We start from the raw sequence: 25184 nt of genomic DNA, 5'->3' as shown, positions 1-25184 counted from the left end.
TGGTTTTGTTTGTTGTTTTTTTTTTTTTTTGTTTGTTTTTTTTTTACTTTTTGAAAAACTGTCTCATCCCTGGAAGCGCAGGGAACAAAGTTTACTTTTTTCTACGTTTTTGAGTTCAGTGTAAGAAACGACTTTTAAATAAAACCTGGACTGTGGAGTCGACCGGTCGCCTTCATAATAGCGCACCCACCCAGCTGCGTGCCGTATGCGTGTTGGCCCTTTGTACGGCAAATTGGAAATTTAAAGAAAATAAAAAAAAAAAAAAGAGAGAGAGAGAGAGAGGGGAGTGGGAAAAAAAAAAAAAAAAATGAAGGAATGTAAAAGATCTCGCAGCTTCATCGTCAAAGAGCTCCTCTGCAGATTTAGTCTTTTTTTTTTTCTTTTTTTTTTTTTATCCTCTGGTGAGAGGGGTCGCCCTTTCCGAGCGCGCGGCGGTCGGTGACGATTCCCGACGTCGGAGCGGCGGGAAAAGAAAGGGGGCCACGGCGGCAGTAGCACGTGTATATATACAGTCCGTGACGCCCGTCGACGGGGAATCCGGCTCATCGCTTTTTACTCTCGACGGGAGGAACAGTGAAATACGACAGTCCACGCTGACTGACCCACGTTAAAATAAAAAACAAAACGAAAAAAGGAAGAAAAAAAAAAAAAAAAACCTCCTCCAGTTTCAGAAACCAGTGTCTTTTGCACAGCAGCCGAAGGTGGGGAAACGGTTCTCATGAGTGTGTGACGTGTGTGTGTATGTGTGTGTGTGTGTGTGTGTACACATGTGCGTGCAAGACTTTAAGTGGAGGTTATACAATGTCTACTCATGACAGTCCAAGAACAGATTCCTTTTTAGTTAAACTGGCCTTTCCATTAATGGACTAAACATCTCTAGAAGGTAATCTGTACACATTCACTACACGCTATTGCTATTAAATAATCCCAGCTATTGTAATCTTTATATATATTTATATATAGAATATATAATAAAAATATATTGAGCAAAAAAACTTCTAGGCATAAGACCACGTTACATTTCCATTGAACAGGTAAGAAATGGCCCGAGCTCAGTAAAGAGTTTTGATCCGTCGTGTCGCCGAGTGGGGGTTTCTGGGGTTCGGGGGGGGGTTTCGGGGCTCTAAGCAGGTCCAGTATGCGGAAGGTCGGCCGATGAAAATCCGAGAGCGCACAAAATACTCGTGGGGGCTTCGCGGGGGTGACACGATAATATAATGCACGTGGCAGATGAGGTGAGGACGAGGAGACGTAAAAAGGTGCCGGGGGGGGGGGGGGGGGGGGAAGATGGGGTCGCTCTCTGAGCCCGGGGAACGGGTTCGAGTCGGCTCGTCCGCGGGCCTGGAAAAGGTGAGGCCGGCGGAGGAAACAATAACAGACAAGATATCCAAATCTATACATATATAGCTTTACATTAGAGGACGCGCGCGGCCCCCGGAGGAGCTCTCGGACGGCCCGGGCGGCCGCTTCCGCGCACCAACCTTATCCACTCGCCACCAGGGGGAATGTCGTTCGCTTCTATTTGTCCTTGTTTGAGTAGAACTCCGCCCAGCGGCTCTCAAAGAAGCGCCTCATGGAGTGCCCCGCCATGCCCACCTCCGACGTGTCCTCGTTGAACAGCTCGCAGTTGTTGAACACCAGCTGGGCGTCCGACGCAAACTCCTCGCAGCTGCAGTACCTGGAGGGGGCGAGCGAGGACGTTGAGAAGGCGAGGATCGGCTCTCTATATGTGGCTGCATCTCTACGTAAACGGTGTGAACGAGAGGTTGAACGGACTGTTCGGTCCGGCGTTGGGATAGGCTCCAGCCCCCCAACAAGGTTTACGAGGTTTAAAACGTTGAACAAGGTTAACGTGACGCCATCTGACATGACGTCATTTTGTCTCGCATTGAATTCGGTGTAGAAAACAGTAAATCCCGTGTCAAACTCAAGGCCCGCGGGCTAAAGGTCATTTTATGAACGTCTCAAGATCGAGCCGAGCTAAGTATGCTAAAGTTAGCCTTTGGGAAAAACAAACAAATTGTGCGAGCATTAAAAGTAGCGAGGTGTTGGAGAGCGGGCTCACCCTCCCTGCAGCAGGCGCTCCCTCATGGTGAGGAAGTCCATGGGGCTCTTGATGATGCGGCGGTATCCTGGTACGAGCCGCGGGTTCACGGGTTCCAGGAAGGGCCAGGCATCGGCGTGCGCCTCCATCTCCATCAGAATGATCCTGGCAGACATACGACAAATAACAAAAAAGAAAACACACTCGGGTGAGACGCCTCCATGTAAGTGTGTGGTGAGATTTTGGGGCGGGGAGAAGCTCACTCGCAGAAGGTGAGGTCCGGTTGGTTCCGCGTTGTCATGCGGCGGCGTTTGGCCGACCCCCCGTCGCCGGGGTAACGGGAGGACGACGGCGTGGCCTCCTTGTGCCGCGTGGCCATGCCGGAGCTGCGCCGCGCGGCCGTGTCCTCGTCGGAGCTGTTGTCTTCGTATCGCTTCTTTTTTACCCTGTTCCGCTTTTTGGACGAGCGCGGGGATTCGGATTCCTCCTGAGGGAAAGACGCAGCACCCGTGAAGGAAAGAGGCGCCGGGCGGCTTCCGACCGGCGGGAGTCGGGGCGGGGGGGCTGACCTTGGCGACGCAGGCCGGACAAAACCAGTCTCCCTCAGGCACCTGGGTGATCTTGGGCCTCAGGCAGTACATATGGCAGCCGCGGTCGCAGCTGTCGCACAGCAGCAGGCACTCGTCGTTGTCTCCCTTTCTGCAGACCTGACAAGTCTGGGGGTGCGGGGAGAGAAAACGGCCGCGTCGGCGTCACAGAAACAGGTAACACGCGATATTTACGCGTTACGGGACGTCTCGGTGGTTGTGAACCTCTGGTTGTCCTCGGGCCACCGTGCCGGCCGATCAATGTCCTAGCTACCGTTTCAACTGCGTCCGTCGTTGTTTTTTACTCTTTCCACACCCAAATGGAGTTTTACTTCTTATTCCTGCCCGTTTTATCACGGCCGCATGACCGTCGGCGGCGTCTCCGTGGCCTTACCACTTTGGTGACGGATCTCTCCCAGGCGATGGCTTTCTCCAGCTGCAGTAAACACAGGCAGAGCTGAGGGGCGCTGCGGCAGCGGTCCAGGGCCTGCCGCCACGTCCGTAGCCTGGAGGTGATCTCGCTTTCCAGGCTGGCGTGAAAAGGAAACCGGCGGCGGAACGTTAGGTGGCGAAAGGGACGCGGGATATCGACCCGCGTCCCTTTCGCCGTCCCCGTCACCTGATGACATCCATGGGCTGCTCCTCCCCCGGGGTGGGCGTGAGTGGAGCGAGGCGCATCACTTCGGCCGGGTTCCAGAGGGGCTCCTTGAGGTAGCGTCGCTCGATGTTGCGCTCCAGGTTGGCCAGCCGCAGCACGGCCAGGTCCAGCGGGTGCGTGGCGATGCGCGGCAGGCCGGACCACTCCTTCTTGGTTCGCACGATCCAGTCGTCGCGCGGGTCGGCGTCGTGCTCGTAGTACTGCAGGTCCGCACGCGTGGAGTCCGAGTCCGGGATGGTGTAGGGCTTCGCGAGGAGGCGGGCGGAGGGAGAGCTTTGAGCCGGACATTCTCGACATCTCACCGGCACGCGGAGAAACGGTCGATTACCTGGAATTCCGCCACGGCGGTCTCGGCGGTGGGTTCTCCCTCGCTCACGGTGCTCTGAGGAGGAGCCTTGAGGAGGAGACGGCAGAACGGGAGGGTCGGTTCACGCCGTTCCTTCAGCTGTGTGCGTTCCAGGACGAGCTGAACCGCCGGCGTCTCACTCACCTTCAGATGGAGGTCGGCGCCGATGACCCGCTGCTCCAGGTCCTCCACCCACTGCAGGGCGCTGATGTCCGTCTCCAGCGCTTTCTCCTGCACCTGCCAAGGCTGCTGCAGGGCCTCCATCAGGGCGTCCTTCTCGTCGGCCTTCAGCTCAAATATGGGGTCTGTTCGGGAAGGACGGCATCGGACGAAATCAGAGAGGACGCCCGGCGTGCGGAAATCTCTGACGGGACCAGTGAGGGTCCATTTAAACCTACCGCTGATCGGTTTGGTGCACATCTCCACTAAGGTCTCCATGTGTTTGGCCAGATGTTTATGGAGCACCTTCTCTCTGATGCCCCTCGGATGGAGCGCCTGTAAGGTGTGGTGCAGCTCCTGCGGGTCCTGGATCCACCACCAGCCTCGCACCATCGCTGGGGACGAAACAAGAGCGCTAAGCGGTCCGACACGGGACAGACGACCTCGAGGGCTCCTCAGAACCTCCTGGACTTACATGCCGGGATGGGTTTGACCACCAGCTGCGTGAAGTACTGCTGCTCCAGCTCCTGGAACACGGAGTTGGGAGGACGACCTCGGCGCTTGGCGGCGGCGCCTCGGGGCCCGCGGCGGGCGGGACTGCTGCCGCGGCTGCCTCGCCGCCGCCTGCGGCCCGGCCTGGCCGGGGCGGCTCGGGCGGGAGGAGCCGGAGGAGCCGGAGGAGCCGGAGGGAGGGGAGCGGGAAGGAGGAGGGGAGGAAGGAGGGGAGGAGGGTCACAAGCAGAAAGAGGGGAGGCTGAAACTGCGGGGAGGATGTCCGGCGGGGCCTCGGAGGCCGCGGGGTCGGGAGCCAGGGGGGCGTCCGACTGCTGGGAACAGAACGGCCGTGTGAGCGAGCGTCGCCGCTTGGCAGAGGTTTAAAGTGGTCGGTGTGTTCACTCACCTCCGTGAGCGGAGCGGCGAGGGCAGGCGGGGGGCTCGACACCTGCGGCACCAGTTTAGGGGGGGAGGCGGGCGCCTGGGGCTCGATCAGAGAGTTCTCGTCACACGGCTCTTTGGGGAGCAGGTTGAACCACTGACCCTGTTTCTCCGCCATCTCCTTGACGCTCTCCTCCGGCCGCGCCGCCTCCGGAGCGTCCGCCGAGCACGCGCCGTTGATCATGAACTCCTGCGATTGGCTGAGCCAGTTCTGGAACGCCGACTGCGTGAGGTCCTGCGTGCAGGCGGTCGGCGAGCCCGGGCCGGAGCCGCCCCCGGACCGCGCGCTGCTCCGGCGCCGGCGGCGGATCTTGGCCGTGCGGAGATGCAGCTCCACCTCCGGCTTGATTTTCCGCGGGCGCCCCCGTCCTCGCGGCCGGCTCATGAGGGACGCCGTCCCGGGGAGCGGATCTTCCTCCGGGGACGGCGCCGGGGCGACGCCCTGGAGGGTCGGGGACGGGGAGGGAGGTAGAGTGTGCGGGGGCGTCGTGGGCACCGGCGTCTCCTCCACCTTGGGCTCCTTCTTGAGGAACGTGACGGGAACCTCGGCGACTAGAACGTCTCCTGCAGCTTCCGGAGTCACGGGAAACAGGAAAAGCGTGTTTACGACCGCGCGGGGAAAGACGGCGCGGCGTTTCCGACTGGTTCTGGGGACTCACCCAGGAGCTCCTCGGGCCCCTCGACAAGAACGACCCCGAGGTGAGGTAGGGCCATGTACCGGCGCCGGTATCGGTCCTGGCCCAGCAACACGGCCCGCATGGAATGAGACGACTGTAGCAGCTTTTTACGGAAAAACGCTTGGCGCTGCGACACGAACACACGCAAAGGTTTTTTTTAGCATGAAAACACAACCATCCTTTAAAAAAAAAAAAAAAAAAAAAGCGAGTCGTCTCTGCGCCGGCCTCACCTTGGTTAGCTTATCTATCTGCCTTTCGAGCTCTGGAATGCTGGCATTAGTAGGACTCTCACTCTGAAGCAGAGAAAAATCGAATTAGACGAAGAGACGGTCCGCTTGGAGCTGGAGAACACGGAAGCTCGGACATACATCGCTGAGTTTGGGTTCTTCTTTGCGTGCGCGGCGGCTGCCTCTTTCCAACACCACGCTCTCCTCCAGGCTGAGGTTCTCCTCCTCGGCCACCCTGGCGCTGCGCCGCCTCTCCTCGAAGCACAGCTCCTCTTCAGAGCGTCCCGTCCGTCGCGCCAGCGCCGCCTTCAGTCTGGGGGAACGGAAAGGTTAGCCGCGTTCAGCGGGGTGGGGCGACGCCGGGGCAGCGCGACTCGTACTTGCGTAGCTTCCCCTCGATGATCCACTTGTTCTTCCTGTAGGTTGTCATGTTCTCCAACGTGTTGTCGATGTCACTGGGACGCGGCGCAGAGAAAGCACAGTGAGAAAGGATCAAACTAGCCTGAAAGAAGAGCGGGGCGGACGCCGTCCGGACCCACCTTGTCACGATGTTGCTGCCGTTGAGCGCCTCCACCACGAACCCCAGGATGGCTGCTTTGGCGTCGGGGGGCAGCGCGTGGAAGGTTTTGGTCCTCAGCGTGTTGCAGACATCGGTCTCGTAGCCGTGGGACTCCAAAAAGATGCGGAGCACCTCTGACACGGTGCTGCGGTTCAGCGGCTGCTCGGCCATCTTGTCCCCGAGGATCTTTACCGACTTAAAAGGCGGACGTCGGGGAAGAGGAGGTGGTTCAGATTCAGCAGTAACCACTGGGAGGACGGAGAAAAAGATGGGATATCCAACCTGATAATACGAGGGGAGCCCCGGATCGTGAAGCGCAGCCTCCATCAGCTTTATGAGGAGGTCCTGGACCTCCCCCTGGCTGTCGCCCATGCCGAGGAGACCCTCCTGCAGGGTCACTATGCTTGGTATGTCCTTGGGCACGTCCAGGCCGATCAGGTTTCCGTAAGCGTGGAGGAACTCCACCACGGCCAGGCAGTGGGCGAAGGCCGTGCCTGAGAGGACCACGCCGGGAATACGGGACAGCTCTGGCAGGGGCTGGAGAGAAGAAGGCACGGTCACGGACCTCCGCCGTCCCAGCTGGAGGAGAGCGCGGGGGAACACCGGGCCCGACGCCGTCACTCACTTTGTGGTCGGTGAGACACATGTCCTCGGCAGGCTTCCTCAGCTCCTCGGCGATCAGCTGCTGCCTCTTGCGCTCCTCCAGGCGCCTCTGGGCCTGAGCTCGCCTCTCCGCCGACCGCTTGGCGGCCAGCGCGGCTCGCGCGGCCGCCTCCGCCTCGGCCTGGGCTTTGGCCAGAGCCTTGGCTTTGCTGCGGGCGCCGAGCACCCTCTTACCCTGGGCGATCCGCTCCTCGTCCGTCTGCTGGATCGGCGGCGGCGCCTCCGCTTTGACCGACCTCCGGCGGCCGGGCTTCTTCGGCTCCGGGGCGGCGCCCGCCGCCGGGTGCGTCGCCTGCGGGGCCGCTGGGTCCGAGGGCTCGGCCTTCACCGCCGCGGGTTTGGCCTCTTGTTCGAGCTAAAACAAAACAAAAAACAAAAATGAGGGACCGTGAAGAGGAGATGCAGCGAGAAGGACGGCTGACATGCGTCGGTACCTTGGCCCGCTTCTTCTCATCCCGCATTTTCTTCATTTTTGCATCTTCCCTTCTCTTCATCCGGGCCTGAAGAAGAACCACAAGCAGAATGTCAGAGAGAGAGAGATCCCGAAGCCGTCGTAGACTCTTGTTCCGACCAGATGCGGCGCAGACCTTTCGCTTCATTTTCTTCTTGATTTTTGCGAGTTTCTCCTTCTCCTCCTCGGTGAGCGCTTCTGCGAAGCAGGAAAAACGATGCTCGTCAGGTCAAGTCGACGTTGTGTGTGTGTGTGCGTGTGTGACGTTTTGGCGAGCGCGTCGGCTCCGGCTCACCCTTGGCTTCCAGACGCTTCAACAGCTTCGCGTCGACTTTACTCAAGAAGTCCACCATCTTGGGTTTGGGCGGCCGACCCGGGCGCCGGGCCTGCCCTCCCTTCAGGGCTCGGATCCGGCGGGACTTCTCCTTGTCCGGGTTCGGAGGGCGGCCTCGGCGGCCGGTGATGGCCATGATCATCGAGGGGATCTCCTCGTTGGCCAGGAGCACCCACTTCATACCCTGAGAGCACGTTTTGACAAGACGAACAAAAAAACAAAAAAAAAAAAACAAATGATCAGAACGTCGGCGGACGAAAGGAGGACTCGAGAGCGGCGATGGACGCTCACCTCGGGGCTTTCTCTCTCTTCATAGAAGTCTCCGACAGGCATGCGTGGGCTGAAGCTGAAGTGTTCTCTGGTGACCACGCTGTCCTGGTGTTTCTTCAAGTACTGAGAGAGGCAATGGGTTGTTGGCAGGACACGGAATTTTAATTTATTGATTTTTTTTAAACGTCTTCGCCGGCCAGACAAAAGTTACCTTGATAATCTCGGGGAACTGCTTCATCCTCCGCCCACACGGAGTGTAATACCACGTCTCTCCCTTCATGCGGTTCTCCGTTTTCCTCACGCGGATCTCCCGCTTCCAGCTGCGGACGAAAGAGGTCGCCATCGCCACGCGGTCAAAGTAACGTCTCCGCGTCTTTGGGTTTTCGTTCGGCGACGGAGACGCTTACCCGTGACGCAGAGGGAACTGGACCTGCTCCTCGGTGGCGACTCTCCGCCTGTTGGATTCGCCTGTCGGAACAGAAGGAACGCGTCTTCAGCTCGGGCGTCTCTAGGCGTCGCTCTGCGAAAAAATACCCCCCACTCACCCGCGGTGGAGCTGTCGTCGTCGTTGGCGTCGGCGTCGTCCTCGGCCGTTTCGGCGTCCTGTTTGGGCGTTCTGCCGCCCTTCCCGCCCTGGTCCTGCTTCTTAGTCCGCTTCTGCTTCTTGGCCTTCTCCGCGGCGGCGCTGATGGACGAAGTGTTGGCGAGGACGGCGTCGATGGTGGCCGTGATGGAATCGATCTCGGAGGAAGGCCCTCCTTCGCCTCTGGCGGCCACCTGGGCCGGCAGCTTCCTCTTCCTTCCTTTGGCTCCGGCCTCTTTCTTGTCTTCGTTTTCGTCGGGTTTCTTCACCTTGGGAGTTCGAGCGCGCGGCTTCCGTTTGGCTTCCTCTCCTTTTTTTTTTTTTTTTAAAAAGAGAAGAACGGTCAAAAGAAAAAAAAAAAAGTGCAGCTGAGTAACACTCAAACGGAGAAGGCGGAATACCTGAGGTCCTACTCCATATTGCCTTCGGGGCTTGAGGTTTCCGTGGTTTCCCTGGGGTTTTCAAAGGTTCTCCAGTAGCTGAAACAACCTGATCAGTGACCGGTTGAAGTGGGTGAACGGCGGGGCTCTCCGCCGGGGTGCTGAAGGCAATGAAGTTCTCGTCTCTCATCTCCAAGCTGAGGGGCGCCATCGGCTCGATGACGGTGGTTTTGGCGCCGGCGCGTCCGCGTGAATCCGACGTGTCGTGCCCTGCGGGGTCCTGATCCGCTGCACTTCCTGAACACACGGGTGACAATTAGGTTCAACTCGTTCGGGACAAACTTCCGGCCCACGACGGCTTAAACGTACAACGGTGTTGTGACAGAGGGGACAAACAATCCGGCGGATCGCGGATCGATGCACTTCGTATTTCGCCCGATAGAATAACCTCTGCTGTCGAGGGTCTCCCGTGCGTATCGGGTGACTCGGGGAGAAACCAAATATCTGAATATTCCCTTTCAAGACGGACCGGCGACTGTTCATCTTCAGGAAATGCCCACTATTCCGTTCTCTTCCCGCACCTGATCCAATTGCATCTATCTGTTTAAACATGGCCTGACTTTTCTTGTTAACCCTTCCCGCGCGTGCGACTCGGAGAAAGTACCTTGAAACCCTTGCGGCCCGTCGGCCCCGGACGTGTCGCTCGATTCCACCGGGAGCTCCTCCGTCTGAGAAGTGTCGTTGAGGGACGACTCCAGCGTGGACCCCCCGGCCGCCGAGGTTCTCCCGTCCCAGTCCGATTCCAGTGTTTCATCTCTCGAGAAGGCCGCGGGGGAAGCGCCGTCTCGGGTGGTGTCGAACGCGGTAGATGGTTCTTCTTCTTCTGCGAGGGACGCGCTGTCAAACTGAGACGTGTCCTTTGTGGCGTGAGGGCTGTAGTCACCCATGCATGAGCTGTCTCCATCTGTAAGCGAGTTGTTGTCCAGGAAGGAGCTGACGTCCATCCTGGAGGGGGTGTCGCACGCCGAGCTGCCATCGAACGGAGAGGCGGCGCGTGGAGAGACGCCAAAGCTTTCGTCGTCGGCTCGAGCGCTGTTGTGACGCGGCGTTCGTCCTGCGCGACACAGACCGGCGACGTCGCCGCCGTGCGCGCGCTGCTTTTCCGACTCCCGCGACCTTCCGACCGCGCCCGGGCCGAACGGCGGAGGGCGTTCGTCTTCCGCCGCCGCGACTTCTTCGTCGCCCAAAGCGTCTCCGTCCTCAGTGGGACCGAAGCGCTCTGGCGGGAGCGGCGACCGCTTTGAAGCATGGAGTGAGGTGGAACTGGGAGGTTGCTGACCGGACTCTGAATTTTGGACCGCCCCGCAGGATGCGCCCATCGCGGGGGGCTCGGAGCCGAAGGCCGACGGGGCGGGTGCAGGTGCAGTCCTGGAGGCTTCAGTGGTTTGACGAGGTAGGGTGCACAGAGGTCGGACCGTGGGGCTTTCTTGGGCAGACAGGGCGGGGACGCCAACTCTCTCCGGGGAGAGTGACACGACCGAAGCGGGGGAGAGCTCGCGCTCGGCGGCGGCGGCGGAGGGAGTGTACGCGGAGTGACGCTGGAGCGCCGGCGCGGGCTCATACGAGTTATTGCCGATGGGAGGAGATTTGGACACGGGCGCCGGGGATCCGGGTGTTAACAATGTACCGGATGTGGCAGGGAAATTCGCGCCCGCGGGCGCGTCCGACAGCGACATCATTTTCGGGACTTGGCGGTGAGTGGCGGCGGCGTCTGGGAGGCGCGGCGTCATCGGAGGCGCCTTGGACCCTTGAACCATCTGCTGGAGAGAGGAGCCTGACGCAGACGCGGAGTGAGAGGATGCGGACGCCATGACGGGGGAAGGTCCGGGAGGCGGGAGCCGCGACAGGACCACAGACTCCAAGGAAGGGGGAGAGACCGGAGGGATCGGCGAGTCGTCGGCGGCGTCCGTCGGAGCGGAGGGCGCGCTCGGCTTTGGAGCCGAGGGGCGCTCCGTCGACGGATCGGCCCGAGGCCTCGGCCCGTCGGGAATGACTTCGGCCGCGGCGGCGGAGGAGGAGGAAAGCCTCGGGGGAGCGCACGCGATCGGCGGCAGCGCGACCTGCGCCGGGGATTTCACTCCGGGGGGTGAGACTGCCAGCGGCCCGGGGGTCGATACGGAAGATTCGGAGATAGCGGGAGCTGAGGAGACCTGAGGAGGTGTGGGAGCCTGGTGGAGAGACTTGGCCGCGGCGGCGGGAGAGGAAGATAACGAGAGCTGAGATGACGCGATCTGAGGAGGTGCATTCACGGCCGTCTCTCTCACACTGGAAGCCATTTCTGTGCGCGGGGCGGGGGGCTTTTCGGAATGCTGATGATAATCGCTCGTGTGTCCCAGGTGAGCCGCAGAGGGCGCCGGTTGGTAACTGTCGCTTTTGGCCGTCCTTTGGGCTACCGGTGACCTTTCCATGCCGTTATAGCTCGTGTCTATGTCCTGGGCAGAGTCCCGCACCTGTCCTGGAAGTAGAAATAAAACCAAACAAAAAAAAAAAAAAAAAACATTGAAAAGGAAATCTCTGTTTAAAGAAATACAGATCGTGAGTTTTATACGTTTTAATATGAAGTCGGTGACAGTAAAAAACACTCAGGAGGGCAGATCCTTCAAAAGGTTGTGTGTGAGAGCAACAAGTCAGAGGGCGACACCTTCTGGCTGGAAGTTGACACTATCGCCCATCAGGGCAGGTCACGGGACTCCACCTGACAGCCACAATAAGTACATTTGCAGCCATAAACGCTTTACTCACAGACCATGAAAAGCTGCTATTTGAAGGCGGCCGCTGATATTAATCAAATACGGCGCGTGGCCGAGGCGGCTCCACCGCAGCGCCAGTCGGCATGGAGACGGCGTGCGCCGCAGCAAGAGGAATTAATAAAAAAAAAAAAAAGGCCGCCCCGGTTACGAGGAAACGGACGACGAGACTTATGAAATGCGGTACGACGAGGCGGGGATTCACCGAACCGGCGCCCGGCCGCCGTCGCATCTCGCCGAAAGCCCGAGACGCGGCAAATGTGCGACGGGACGACCCCGGAGGACCCGTTCAAGTCGCCTACCTTGCGCAGCGGCGGAAAGGGACGCGTTGCCGGCGTGGGGGCTCCGCGCCCTGCTGTGACTCTTGGGAGATCCGCTGTCCTGCGCGGCCGACGGTGACATCATTGCTACCGGGGATATCCCCACCGGGAGGGGGCTGCCTGTTCCCCCCCGCCCGAGGCCGTGGTGCTGCGGGCTCCCGCGCGGAGGCGTGAAATTCTGCGTGGCGGGGGGGATCATGGCGCTCTGGCTCTGGGGCTGAGGCTGCTGGGACGACTGCTGCTGGGGAGACGGCAGGGACGGGTGCTGGGCCTGGTGCTGGTAGTAGGGCATCCCGTTGGGCATCATGCCGTAATGCTGCGGCTGCTGGTGCTGCTGGTGGTGGTGGGGGTGCGGGTGACGGTGGGAGTGGAGGTGCTGCTGTGACGGCTGATGCGGGGGCGGCTGTATGGACTGCTGCTGGTGATGCTGTGGCTGTGTGACCCCGGGGTGCGCCTGACTCTGGTAGCTCCCGTACATGCCGTGGGAGTTGTAACCGATCTGCTGCTGGCCGGGGCCGCTCCTGCTCCAGTACTGACTTCCGGTGAGGGTCAGGTTCGGCGGGCCCGCCACGGGGGGCTGGTGAGAGCTGTCGATCCCCCCGTTCAGCTGGTACTGTCCGTGGCCCTGGAAGTGGTGCTGTGACTGAGGCTGGGCCATCCCGGGCGCCGGCTGCTTCTGGTGCATCCCGTGCCCGGGGGAGGCGCCCATGGCCGGGGCGTACTGAGGGCTGCCTCCCCACAGGTAGTCGTAGCCCATGCTGCTCTGGTGATGGTTGCTCACGTGCGGGTACGAGGCGGTCGGCGGGTGGGAGCCCGACACGCCGGACCCGAGTACAGTAGTGACGCCATTCACATTCATTTCGCCGTTCATATCTGCGGCACATCAAACAAATGACGGTTGAGGACAGAGGTGTGCAAAGCGAGCACCAGAAAGAGAACTCGATTTTTTTTTGGTTTTCTTCTGCGATTAGCGATAAAAAGACTCACTCTTCCCTTGCTGAGGAAAACTCATGGAGGACCCGTTAGTATAAAGAGAATCCCCTGAGGAGAGTTTCAGTCCTGAGTTTGTTGAGGAGTGGGTGCCATAGTTAAAACGATTATTCGCCTCCATCTAGAAACAAAGCAGAAGCAAAACGAGATGAGGGTTTGAAAAAAAAAAAAAAGCACAACGTTGAAGTAAAATAGCTGTCACATGTGGGTCCACCGGTCTTATTATGGGATGTGGTTGCTATCGTTTATCCCCATCCGGCTTTGTCGGGCCGATTCTCCCCCGTGCAAACTTGCAGAGGACGCCTCTGACGTACGATAATAACAACAACAACAACAACAAAAACAACAACAAGCGTCGAAATATCGACGAGAAGCGGGCGTCGAGGCCCCGGCGAGCCGCGACGGGACCGACCGGGAAGCGGGGTGGGAGTTTCACCGGCCGGCCGCTCGCCGGCACCGGCGACGCGGCGCGGCTAACGCGGCGCCCGCGATCACCGCTCGGGGCCGGGGCGTCAAGCCGCCGGACAGCCGGCCTCGCCCGGTTCCCAAACTGAGGAACCGTCCGAAATATGTTCCGGTCCATCCCTTCCCCTCCTCCCACGCAAGGAGACCCCCCACCTCCTTCCCGTGGACCGTGAAACAAAAGTAACCCCGAGCGGGGACTTAAACGACAAGGCCGTTGGAAAGCGAGACGTCGCGTTAGCTCCGTTAAGCTAACTGCGTCCTCCGATCCACTTTAAAGCGATGCTAACGTTTGTCCGTTGGGGGGTAACAGAGAGAGGGAGCCAGGGGAGGGGGGGGGGTCGTCACCGGTACGGCAAACCTAAGCACCGTCCGCCCACACCTCAAACAAGACGCCGTTGGTGACTTTAACCGTTATTTAAAGTGTCACCGGCTCCACCGCGGGGTTATTTATTTTTTGCTAAATCATCACAATAGAGCGTAGCTAGCGCGCTAGGGCAGTTAGCTAAGTGATAGCATCCTCAACGTTCAAGTTTTTAAGCTGCGGTGTTAGCAAACAGCCGGGCGGCAGGTAACGTTCCCCGCAACCGCTCGGCCGGCTGGGGGGGCTGGCGGGGGTGGGTGGAGGAAGCGGCTTCGTACCCGCAACACACGGCAGACCCCCCGCGGATGGAGAGATTTATCGAGCCGTGTCTTGATGGGGATTAATATTAAGCCACCCCGAGTCGCCCGTTAACAGCTGGAGGAGGCGTGCTCCCCTTTTGTTCACGGAGGCTAACGTTAGCTAGCATCCAGATGAAGTTACATTGTTTACGCCGCACGCAAACGGACGCCTTTTTTTCTTCCCCTCTCCCTTAACAGAGCATCATCTTCCCTCACCGCCGTCAAAAACTTTTGCCGATATTTCAATCAAAAACTCCCCAACCTTTCAGTCCTGGAGCCTCGGAGGCATGGATGACGCGTACAGCCTTCGCGCTGGCCCGAAATGCGAGTGAAGGTGGCACGGCGATAAATAATAAACAACTGTTCCCTAACCTTTGGGTTTTAAATTAGCAAACATGGCTGGTGTGGTCCAGTGCAGCCATGATCACACAGAACAGAGCGGACCGCGGCGATGTAAAAATAAAAACAATAATAGCGGAGTACACTTCCGGTCAGATAACAATAAACTTCACAATAAAACAAGCGGGTGAGTAATGCATAACATTTTTTTTTTTCGTGATTGCAATACTTACTATACGATTTCAGCAAATAATACATCGTTGGGTCATTATTGTTATCTATATGTTTAAGCTGCTGGACACCTTGATTTCCTTTGGGATCAATACAGATTCAAAATTCAAAGCATTGATCGTCACATATACAGTTAGGACGTGAGTTTTCCCTGTACTGTGAAATTTCTAATTTGCTGTCCACGGTGTATTTGGATTTGGATGTGATAACGCATAAGGATAAAGTATTTCTACTCTACTCTACTCGAAATTTCTGTTTATTCATTGCAACATGCACGAAGCAGCAATGGCGTTGTGTTGTCGTTTGTCATTTTCCCCAAATAATGGAATAAACATCACTACATCGGGTCATAGGCTCTCAGCTGCGTTACTTTTGTCTTTTGAAAAGTTCTGCTTCATTAGCAATGAATCTATTTATTCAACGATATTCCTAATCTCCGGACAGATGGCTAAAACTATGACACATGATGTTTGCAGAAAGGGTATTTTACAAAACAGAACTTTAGCAAAGGCTAATAGTCAAAGTAGCAGGAAACAAGCAGAAGCTCACTTTGAATATATCAGTTCATTTTATTTGTCTCCTTTTTCGACAGTTTCACACTTTTCCCGTCTCAAACCGTGAAGATGGCGAGTAAAGCTTCCAAACCTACTGACAGACCGGTGGTTCCCATGCAGGGACGCCGAAACGCGAAGCTTTTATTTTGAAATCCTCCGGATCGCAAACCGGAAGCTTCCCTTGCGCTTTAAAGTCACCTTCTCGGAAATGACGGTGAAGAGGAAATGAGGCCTAAAGAGGAAGTATGCTAATATTGTGTGTTGCCTTCTTTCTGGGTCCTAGCGCTGAGGGAAAAAAAAAACACAGTCTAGCATTCAAGTCAAATATTGCAGTGGGAAAAATATTAAATCAAATACTTGTAAGTTTAAGACGCACTGAAGAACCCCACTGCGTTATGATGATGTCATTACCATCCATCCCCGGCAGCCTCTTCTGTTTTGCGTGAAATTAAGAGGGACCTAATTCAGTATCTCCCAAATGGCCACATTACATAAGTTATTTGCCCTTATCATGGCGTTTGACATTGCATGCACGGCTGAATGCAGCAAAGCAATTCATTTTGAAGCGAGAAATAAAGTATTACAGGGGGAAAAAAAACCCAAAACATCACATTTATCATTCAATCCAACCAGGGTGAGTGAGAGATCTTAAAAAAGGGATCACCTTCGGGCCACTGTGGGCAGATTTGGAGTACCGATATCATTTATAAGTGTGAGTAAAGTTTTTATTCGTGGAAAATAATGCAAACTACAATATTTGTAAGGGACGGATTGAGTATATCCCTTTGCTGGTTTTTGCAGATAAACATTTCCAGATGGTTTTGATGTCACTTTTTCAATGATTAGAACTGTAAGGCACAAGCCGGGGTCCTCCTTGGGCTCGTCCCAAGCCCGGATATATGCAGAGGGTTGTGTCAGGAAGGGCACCTGACGTTAAACCTGTGCCAGAATAAACACATAAATTGGACCTGCGACTTCCCGATGCAGGTTGGAGCGAGCACAGTGAAGAGGACATGAAGTTAGTTGGTGTGAATGAAGAATGGAAGCAGGTGATCCAAAGGAAAAGGTGAAGATTTACGGATTATCTTTCAGATGTAATGTCTCATTGTTCTGGTAACACGTTGGCCAAGAAGGGGAACGTCGGTCTTTCCCACAAATCATGGTCCAGACTCAAAATTTTAAAAACACAATGACAAACATCACCTTATGAGTGGACTTCATTTTAAATTACTAGATAGAAATTCCTACAGAACATAGGCGTTGCCTTTATTACAATCTGCTGTTGTAAAAAGGGCTTTACTATTAATAAGTCCATCACTTTTACCACTGTTCATTGAAGTTTTTTTTAATTTTATTTTGGCACACGTGAAGATCTACATGGACCAGGGTTGTTTTCCTTTGTCTGCATCGTCCAGCAGAAGAATTAGCGGAACACGAAGAGGACTCGGGAATAAAATGGTCTATAGGAAACCTTTAATTCACAAGATGCTTCTCCACAATGATCGAATCCATCTGGTTTTTTTTTTCAGATTTTGCACTTTGGCCACCACAAGAACAATAAAAGGCATTTCAATTGATTCTTAAACAGTTTATTAGAAAGATGTAGACAATAAAAAAAGAATGTCCACTGTAATTCAACATCACTCGTCTCCCCGTTCGTTTTATTGACAGTGCAAATATGATTTGGTCATTACACGTCGCTGTATCTTCCAAATACTCCAAACAGAAAGGAGGATCTTTTTTTTTTTTTTTTTTTTTTTTTTTTTGAGATGAGCCGATGGAAAGAACCTGGATGACGGCAGCAAACCACGAGACGCCGGGAGGCCGCGCGAGCTCCCGGGCTCCCGAATCAGCGGCAAACACTTTTACCTTGTTTCTGCAATCTGACTGCATGTTAGCTAGGTATGGTGATGAGCGGTTCAAGTTACCGAATGCATTGGGAGCTCATTCAAAATGATAAGAGTACATAAACAGTGGGAGAATGCAAAGAGTCCTGCGAGGATTTCAGAGTATTCCAATTTCACAGACATTAAACGAAGGGGAATATGCAAGCTGGAAGGTTAAGCTACAGAAACAAAGAACGGCTGCCTGGATATCTAATTCACAGCACATGGAAGGCTTTAGAGGAACCCAATCTGGAAATGCACCTAATTCTGATATATAGCAAGTGTATTAAATCAAGAGGAACTACACTGTTAACTAACTTAAAAACCACAACATTGGAGGGGGGGAGAAAAAAAAAATTAAAAAAGGCGGGCCTAATTTCAAAAATCACAATCCATCTGAAAACAAGATGTAAATATCTTTTAACACATATTGCTCAGTTGAGGACAACTATACAGCTTTTTCCATCAAATAACGTGTGCTTAGTTGTAATATTTAAACAGTAAAACAAGATACCCCAAAAGGTGCAGTACAGCAAATGGAAGTGGAGATAGCTGCTCTGTACAATACCATGCATATCAACCTTCAGTGGACAAGTTGGTTAACAGTTTGGAGCTGAGGCTATGGATTTAAATATGGCTACTGACTCATATGTACAGTTGTTTGTCACTGTCTTCAAATTCAAGATATACATTTCTTTTGATTCCCCTTGCCCTCTGTTCTTCAGTTGTCGTTGTTGTTGTTGTTTTCTTCTTTCTTTCTTTCTTTCTTCCTTCCCCCTCATGGTTTTACTCCTTGTTTTCCAAATGTGGCATTTCTGAAACGGAATTCAGCGCGAGCAAAGTTAGAACACCAGTTTCCAAACAAACACTGAATCGGTCTGGTTTGCTTCTCCGAGCGGATACTCAATGCTTGAGGTCTGACCGGGATCAACAGCCGCAATCACAAATATGATCTGTGTGCGGCACGGAGACCAAACTAGTTCCCTTTCATTTCTTAAATGGACACCGTTTAATGTCACGCCGCTCGCCCGTGACTGGTAGGGCTGCAGCAACTAGTTAACGTCGTATTTAGCTGTTACTGAGATGGTCGAGTGCCTAGCTAAACAATGGTTCACTGTTGCCAACCGAAGTAGCTCAGAGTGTGACATCTAGCTGTTCCTGAATCTTTGTCGAATAAACTTTGTAATGACTGCAACACCAGCACGACCACCGGGCACAAGAAGGCGATCACTGGTGAATTGTAAAGTCGGTGTGATGAAAATCAACACCAAAATACCCACGCTGTACTTTTCGTTCTACCCTGCACTTTGTATCACTATTGCACATTTTTGTTTCTTTAAGCTAGCTATTTTTCTTTATTTTATTTTTTTATTCAACCTAACTTATTCCCTTCCCTGTACAGAGAGCAACGCCAAACCGGAAACAAATTCCTTGTTCTTTTCGAACTTGCCCAACAAAAATTATTCTGGAAAAAATTATTTTTGTGATGCAGTAAATATCAAGAAATACAAATAAGAGCCTTTTTTTTTTTTTTTTTGTACAGTTCAGAATCTGACTAATTGACAAGCCATTCCACTAGTTGATGAAATAGTCATTAGTGACCAACTCACAATGAGAGGCCAGTGTTGCCTCCCACCTGTGGGGGCCGCCTGTGAGTAGATACCCGACCCCTAACATTCACAACTTACACCAGAGCTCCCCAACCACCAGGCCGCAAACAAAGAATAAATAAACAGAAGGTATTTTATTTTCATAGGTCTTCCAAATAGTTTACTGTGAAAAACTTGACTCGGTCAAAGGGTTTTCCAGCAACTAAGTCGGCAGGCTAACGCCTCGCCGAAATGGCGCTCCCAAGAGGAGAAGGTTCTCCGGTGCCTTGTGGGAAGTTTGATTTCCAATCAGGAAACTTGGATCTGAAGCAGAAATTGTGCTTCGACCTAAGACTGCAGATGTGATAAGTGAGGAGCTGCAGAAGTGAAACCCAAGTGGCATAAAAAGATGTCAGCGCGGTGACACCGGTAATAGAATGGGAACTAAAACCTGCGGCGACCTGGAGTCAAGATAACGTCACGTAACAGACGATCACTTGGACACTCACCTTCATCGTCGCTATCAGCCGAGTCATCCTGATAAATGTGAAGAAATAAAAGGTTAAATGTTACCAAAAAAAAAAATCCACAACAATGTAGACATGAGTCATTCTAACTGAAACTTAAGAAAGCTAAGAGAAATAAGAAACTCTCACATCGTCCGGGCCTTCTAGATCATTAAGGTCACTCTCACAGCCTATGTTGTTCATCATCTGCAATGTGGAAACAAGAGTGTCAAGGGGAGTTTTCTTGAATACACATCAGACCAAAAGCACGTCAATCTGAGGTTTTTATCAAAACATAAACGACAGAAAAGCCACGTGAGCAGATATGCGGTTGTAATGAATGCGAGTCTCTTGAGAAACCCAACCAAGCGACATATTTCAGTGAGACAACTTCTCAACCCTTTTCACCAAAGGTGCGGGAAATTGATTTCAGATCTTTCCCGCACCTTTGTTTAAACGTTATCAAATACAGTGCTTGAATATTTTCTCTACGACACATTTTGGCTGATACGGTTTGAACGATCGCCTCCGTACATGTCTGGAAACATGGAAAATCCAGAAAAACCTCACTTGGTCTCTCGGCCATTCCAGACTCCAAAAGTGAAAGTGAAACGGCAAAATGTTTCAATGTCACGTGTTGCTGCTAAGAGACAAGAGGTCTCCATTTTCAAGCCTGCTCTCCATGTCTTTGTTTTTAGAGGCTTAGAAGAATCTGCGATTCATACTCCTGCTTGTAGACCAACATGTCTACGCACAGGAACCGAAAGACCTCGACCCTATCCGGTGAAATGACGGCGCTTACATCTGAGAATTGATCAAAGTTGCTCTCTTCATCGGAGTCATCCTCCCAGTCTTTCCAATTGGCAAAGTTGACACTGAGCCAAGACGGCTGTGGACAGACGGACACACACACACACACACACACACGTTTAATTCTAAATCCCATTGAATGCATTTACACATGATAATGCCTGTGTGTCTCAGTCTCAATGTATGAAAACTTATCGCAAGAAGGCTGTATGTGTCTCACCTTAGCCTTGTCTTTCGTTAGCCTGGGCCAAGGCTTACCTGGCTGTGCTTTTCGTAAATAGCACAACACTGATCGGCCTGTGCATTTGTGTTTGGATTCCTGCATTGGGGGATGGGGGTGGGTGGGAGGGTCACACATTAAGTGAATTTCAATTACACTTGCAATGTAGTTAAATAAAAAAGAACAAGTCAATGATTACACCTGGAGTGGGACTTACACTTTCATCGATGGCTTCGAAGAGGTCTATTTCGTTCTCATGTTTCACATTGTCAGTTCCACCCAGACAACTGCAAAATATAAAATGTGTAAAACTGTAAACATTCTTTTTTTTTTCCTAATCAGATACTACACAACAATTAGCTTTGCTTCTCTCAGAAGTTCACTTTCGAGACTCACAATTTTAACTCGGAAGGATCACACAATTCTTCCCAACCTGGGTGAACTGATTAGCACAAAGGTCCACTTTAACAACTAATGGCACTATTATCAATTGTTCCAAATGCATACGATTCCTGCCCCCAAATTTGGAATCCATGGCAAAGTTAATAAGTTGTGATTCATATTGTATTGAACTTGTCACACTTGTAAAGTTGCGGCAGGTGTGGGAAAATGGCGTCCTTTTTTTCCAGCATTTACATCCCATGTGTTATTCATGCAGTCCATCTCGTGTTTCCAAACGCATTAAAAAGTATATTCAACGACAACGCCCTCATTTCATTCGGGTCGTGTTTCCTCCTCCACGGTTATCAACCATCCAAGGGCCCTTTTTTTTTGGCCAAGATAAAATTAACAGACGGGAGATGGAGAACACATTTTGATGGACAGGTGAGTCATGATGGAGAGTTGAACTTCTAAAATTGTTATGGCAGATGGGGATAATCCAAAGTACTTAAAAAATGGATTTGACTAATAATATGCGATGCCAAGCAGCGAGAGTAGTGATACGTACCTGAAACCACATTTTGTTTTATCAAAATTGACTTTCACGTCTCTGCTGTCTGTTACAAAGAACTCTATAAAAACAAAGTCCCTCCTGTCGTACCACTGGGCAGTTGCTGGATGCCTGCGAAGAAAGGGACACATGGTGAAATGCAGAAGATGATTTTTTTTCGAGTGTGATTTCCTTTGTGCAAGAGCGTTCTTGTGCGAGGTTCAACGGCGGCTGCCATTCATGGCACTGCGCTACCGTCAGATAATGGCCCTTCATAGTGACACTCTGTCCTGTGAATCCCCTGAGTGACATCATAACTGTCCCTTTGTGACTCAGCGTGCTCGTCAACCCGAATGTTTTTGTTCTTGCTTCACATCACGGCCCACATCGCAGAAAAGGGTCAACCCCCCCTTTGCAGCTCCCATGTGACACCTTTGCAACGGCTCCCGATGTGCTGTCACAGCTTCCTTGTCGGTTATTTTATCGCATTGAAGTGTTACAGTGGGAGCCATCACGAGTGTTGCTTTACACCTCTTTTTTACGCCAAATTTTTTGGGTCCCAACTGCCACAAATGCCCCCCTCCCCTCAAGGAAGAAGAGGACCTCCAAACAATGACCTCTCCTCTCTTTCCACTCACGGACAGATGGACCGCTCTCTTCGTTTCTACAGGTCTTGCTATTTCTGCAGTCTACATGAAAAATTAATAATAGAAGTCACCAGGACGGGCAGCACATGGACAAGTGTTCAGGTACAGTCTGTCGCCAAAAAACATTCAGAATCAGGTTGCATCTCAGCATCCAGTTACAAAGTGTGCTCCACTATGAAGGCACCACGCAAACTATTAAAGTGCGTACTCCATCATGGTAAGTCGGTAATCCGCAGATTAATGTGGGGTTTATCTATTTAATTCTGAATATGATTTAAGGCATTGAGTTCTGTTCGGTATGCATTCTAAGAGCATTGAATAAATTAGAAATATCTTCAGTGACAATATAGACATACTCCCTGTTCTAGGAATCCTTTGTTTTTATGAAAAGTTAGTCACAAAGAATTATATTGTAGTTACACCCCACGTCATAAAAATGCTATCCATTTTGCTCTTTACCAAAAAGCCACTAAAAGGTTTTTTCAAATCACAACTTAATCTTGAATAAAATGTCAAAATTAAAAAGAATTACAGACACGCAGTGTTAGTATTAAACTCCTGTGGGATATTAGCTGAGATGTTTCACAACACAATTTTGGTCTGAGATATATTAGAAAAGCCGGCATTCAAAGGTCCTTTCAGATGGCAATGCGGTTATTGGTTTCTTACCATGTGGGAAAACATAAGCAGTCCCTTTAACACCTTAAAAAACACTTCTTTTTTTGTACTAAGCTTGCCATTTTACACATCTTTCCTTGTTGAACCAGATGTGCGCGCCGACACGCCCCGCCATCATCGATCACAATTTGATCGCTTTCCAACCACGGGCCACGTTTCTTATCGCGAGATTTCTAGGCACCCCCCCACACATCCCGTTCATACTCCGGGATGTCACGGATAACTTTAATTTCAGCGAAAATAACACCATATTGACACATTTTTTAAGTACCTTGAAGGATAATAAACGTTTGGGCTCTCACGCAGAGCGTGTTTATTGACAGATATGAGGGGTGACGGCTACTTTTAAGTGGCGGTTTGTCACTTTTTCTGTCCAATGAACTAACGGGCCCATTAGCCAAATCCTCTTACGAATTCCCGTTCACTAACCGCGGCGGGCTATGGAAGCTAGCGCTAGCTACAACGCTAGCTTGCACACGGCTTGTACGTTTTGCTCCACCGTTTACAATACGGGGCCGGCATTTTCCCCACCATCCCATAATGAGCACGCCTGGTGCTAACACGGCGGGAGCCAATTGTATGCTAGCCGGGCTAACATGAACCAGCACGTCGGGGGAGGGGGGTCGTGCCATGCGGTGCACCTGACACACGCCGCGAAAGAAGCCATATTCCCGGCAAACGCGGCGAGCGCGAATGCGCCACGGCTAACCGCGGAGGCCTTTGCGTCGTCGCCCCCCCGCCCAGTCGCGATGTAAAATAACGGCTTGCTAGCTAGCGGACCACTAGCTCACGGTTCAGGCAAGGCCAACCCTCCCGCCTTTGCCGAAGCATGTTTCTCCCCCTCCCGGAGAGGGGGGAGGAGGGAGTTAGCCGACTGCATTTGCCGCACAATACCCGCTTTAACTTACATTGTCTCGGCGTGGAAGTTCGTGTCTGCCTCGCAAAAGAAACGGGCTTGCGTTGAGAATGATATCGCCCTGTACGTGTGTGTATGTGTGTGTGTGTTTAGGGTGTGGAGGGAATAAAAGGGCAACGCCGTCCGCCCTCAGCCACTGCCTTTAGCCGCGGGTCTGGAGCGTCTCTCCGGATCTTCCCCTCTGCGTTGCGCGGCACGGAAATAGCGGCGGTGACGTAGGCCGACGTGCGTAGACGTTTCTAGAGCTTCCAGGCGCAGCTGCGTGTGACGGACCGGAAGAAGACGCCGGAAGGACGGGACATACTTCCGGGGAGCTCTGCGCGCGTGCCCCCAGCTATCCACAGGCGTTGATTTTTTTATTTTTATTTTCAGTTAACAATTTTAAAAACAACAAATCAGTTTAGCCAGAGGTAACATATATATATATATATATATATATATATATATATATAACAGTCTTCTTCTTCTTGTACTTCTATCGACTTTTACCTTCAGGAGTCGCCACAGCAAATCAACTTTCTCCATCTAACCCTATTCTCTGTATCCTCCTCTCACACACTAACTACCTTCATATTCTCTCTCACTCCGTCCATAAATCTTCTCTTTTGTCTTCCTCGAGACCTCTGGTCTGTTGACCCCAAGTACCTGAAATCCTCCAACTTCTTGATCTCCTCTCCGTGTAGCCTCACTGTTCCACCTGAGTTCCTCTCACAATACTCTGTCTTGCTGCGACTAACTTTCATTCCTCTCCTTTCCAGCGCATACCTCAACCTCTAGAGTTTCCTCTACCTGTTCTCTGCTGTCACTACAAATCACAATGTCACCTTGAACTTCTCTGTTACCCCTACAGGACACTGTACCACTGTCTCACAGCTAGCATACATGTCCTGCACCAGTCTAACATACTTCTCTGCCACTCCAGACTTCCTCATAAAATTACCAGAGCTCCTCTCTTGGAACTCTTTCATATGCTTTTTCTAGGTCTACAAAAACACAGTGCTACTCCCTTTGGCCTTCTATGTAGTTCTCTATTAGCATTCTCAACGCAAATACAGCATCTGTAGTATTATTTCTGGGCATGAAGCCATACTGTTGTTCACAAATGCTGACTTCTGCTCTCAGTCTGGTTTCCACTACTCTTTCCTATAATTTCATTGTATGGCTCATCAACTTTATCCCTCTATAGTTGTCGCAAGTCTGCACATCCCCTTTATCCTTAAAAATTGGCACCATCACACTTCTTCTCCATTCCTCAGGCATCTTCTCACTCTCTAAGATCCTGTTGAATAATCTAGTCAGAAACTCTACCGCTGCCTCTCCTAGACACTTCCACACCTCCACAGGTATATCATCAGGACCCACTGCCTTTCCACTCTTCATCCTCTTCAATGCCTTCCTCACTTCACTTTTACTAATCTTTGCAACTTTGTGGTCTACAATAGTTACCTCCCCTACCCTTGCCTCTCTTTCATTTTCCATATTCATCAGCTCTTCAAAGTACTCTTTCCATTGTTCCACTCTTCTAGCATCTGTCAATACATTTACCTCTATCCTTTATCACCAGGACATGTTGTACATCCTTTCCATCTTTATCTCTCTTTTTCACCAACCAGAATAGATCATTCTCACCCTCCTTACTGTCCAACCAAGCATACAAGTCATCGTACGCCCTTTGTTTTGCCTTTGCTACCTCTAACTTTACCTTACGCTGTATCTCTCTGTACTCCTGTCTGTTCTCTTCAGTCCTCTCATTGTCCCAAT

The 25184-nt window shown here is 52.4% G+C and overlaps 2 protein-coding genes across 2 annotated transcripts; both read right to left on the bottom strand.

Annotated features, from left to right (window-relative positions):
* Positions 1 to 3: 3 nt before the first annotated feature.
* Positions 4 to 14518, bottom strand: baz2a (bromodomain adjacent to zinc finger domain, 2A). The gene is made up of 30 exons (XM_086159032.1): positions 14379 to 14518; positions 12989 to 13112; positions 11984 to 12874; positions 9539 to 11389; positions 8896 to 9171; positions 8457 to 8804; positions 8319 to 8379; positions 8123 to 8231; positions 7933 to 8034; positions 7603 to 7825; positions 7444 to 7505; positions 7291 to 7356; positions 6819 to 7211; positions 6476 to 6730; positions 6174 to 6388; positions 6015 to 6089; positions 5776 to 5947; positions 5638 to 5700; positions 5390 to 5534; positions 4696 to 5300; positions 4270 to 4621; positions 4034 to 4189; positions 3780 to 3940; positions 3618 to 3683; positions 3251 to 3534; positions 3026 to 3161; positions 2614 to 2760; positions 2308 to 2531; positions 2066 to 2209; positions 4 to 1678 (listed from the first exon to the last, which is right to left on the bottom strand). Exons 2-30 carry the CDS (start codon positions 13110 to 13112, stop codon positions 1519 to 1521), a joined length of 7866 nt encoding a protein of 2621 aa, XP_086015158.1. The 5' UTR covers positions 14379 to 14518; the 3' UTR covers positions 4 to 1518.
* A 2295-nt stretch (positions 14519 to 16813) lies between these two features.
* ptges3b (prostaglandin E synthase 3b (cytosolic)) lies at positions 16814 to 23615 on the bottom strand. Its single transcript, XM_086159190.1, has 8 exons — positions 23416 to 23615; positions 21201 to 21314; positions 20469 to 20538; positions 20252 to 20350; positions 20024 to 20110; positions 19372 to 19428; positions 19225 to 19252; positions 16814 to 17941 (listed from the first exon to the last, which is right to left on the bottom strand). Coding segments are annotated over exons 1-8 (486 nt in total). The 5' UTR covers positions 23418 to 23615; the 3' UTR covers positions 16814 to 17912.
* Between the last annotated feature and the right edge of the window lie 1569 nt (positions 23616 to 25184).

Source organism: Fistularia commersonii, chromosome 14 (assembly GCF_037954325.1).
Source record: "Fistularia commersonii isolate RoL2024-O1a breed Wild chromosome 14, RoL_Fcom_v1.0, whole genome shotgun sequence".
In the NCBI taxonomy this organism is placed as follows: Eukaryota; Metazoa; Chordata; class Actinopteri; order Syngnathiformes; family Fistulariidae; genus Fistularia; species Fistularia commersonii.
This window is presented reverse-complemented; position numbering and strand designations above follow the sequence as displayed.

Bases quoted from the DNA above. Each gene is read 5' to 3' on its own strand.
- baz2a (XM_086159032.1), bottom strand. From the start codon at position 13,112: ATGGAGGCGAATAATCGTTTTAACTATGGCACCCACTCCTCAACAAAC. The intron at 5,948-6,014 runs GTACGAGTCGCG...CCGTTCCCCCAG, and splicing joins ATCGAGGGGAAGCTACGCAA to ACTGAAGGCGGCGCTGGCGC. The intron at 3,941-4,033 runs GTAGGTTTAAAT...CTTCCCGAACAG, and splicing joins GTGCACCAAACCGATCAGCG to ACCCCATATTTGAGCTGAAG.
- ptges3b (XM_086159190.1), bottom strand. The intron at 20,111-20,251 runs GTGAGACACATA...GTCTGTCCACAG, and splicing joins TAACGAAAGACAAGGCTAAG to CCGTCTTGGCTCAGTGTCAA. The intron at 17,942-19,224 runs GTGAGTGTCCAA...ATTCCGTTTCAG, and splicing joins GGCTGATAGCGACGATGAAG to AAATGCCACATTTGGAAAAC.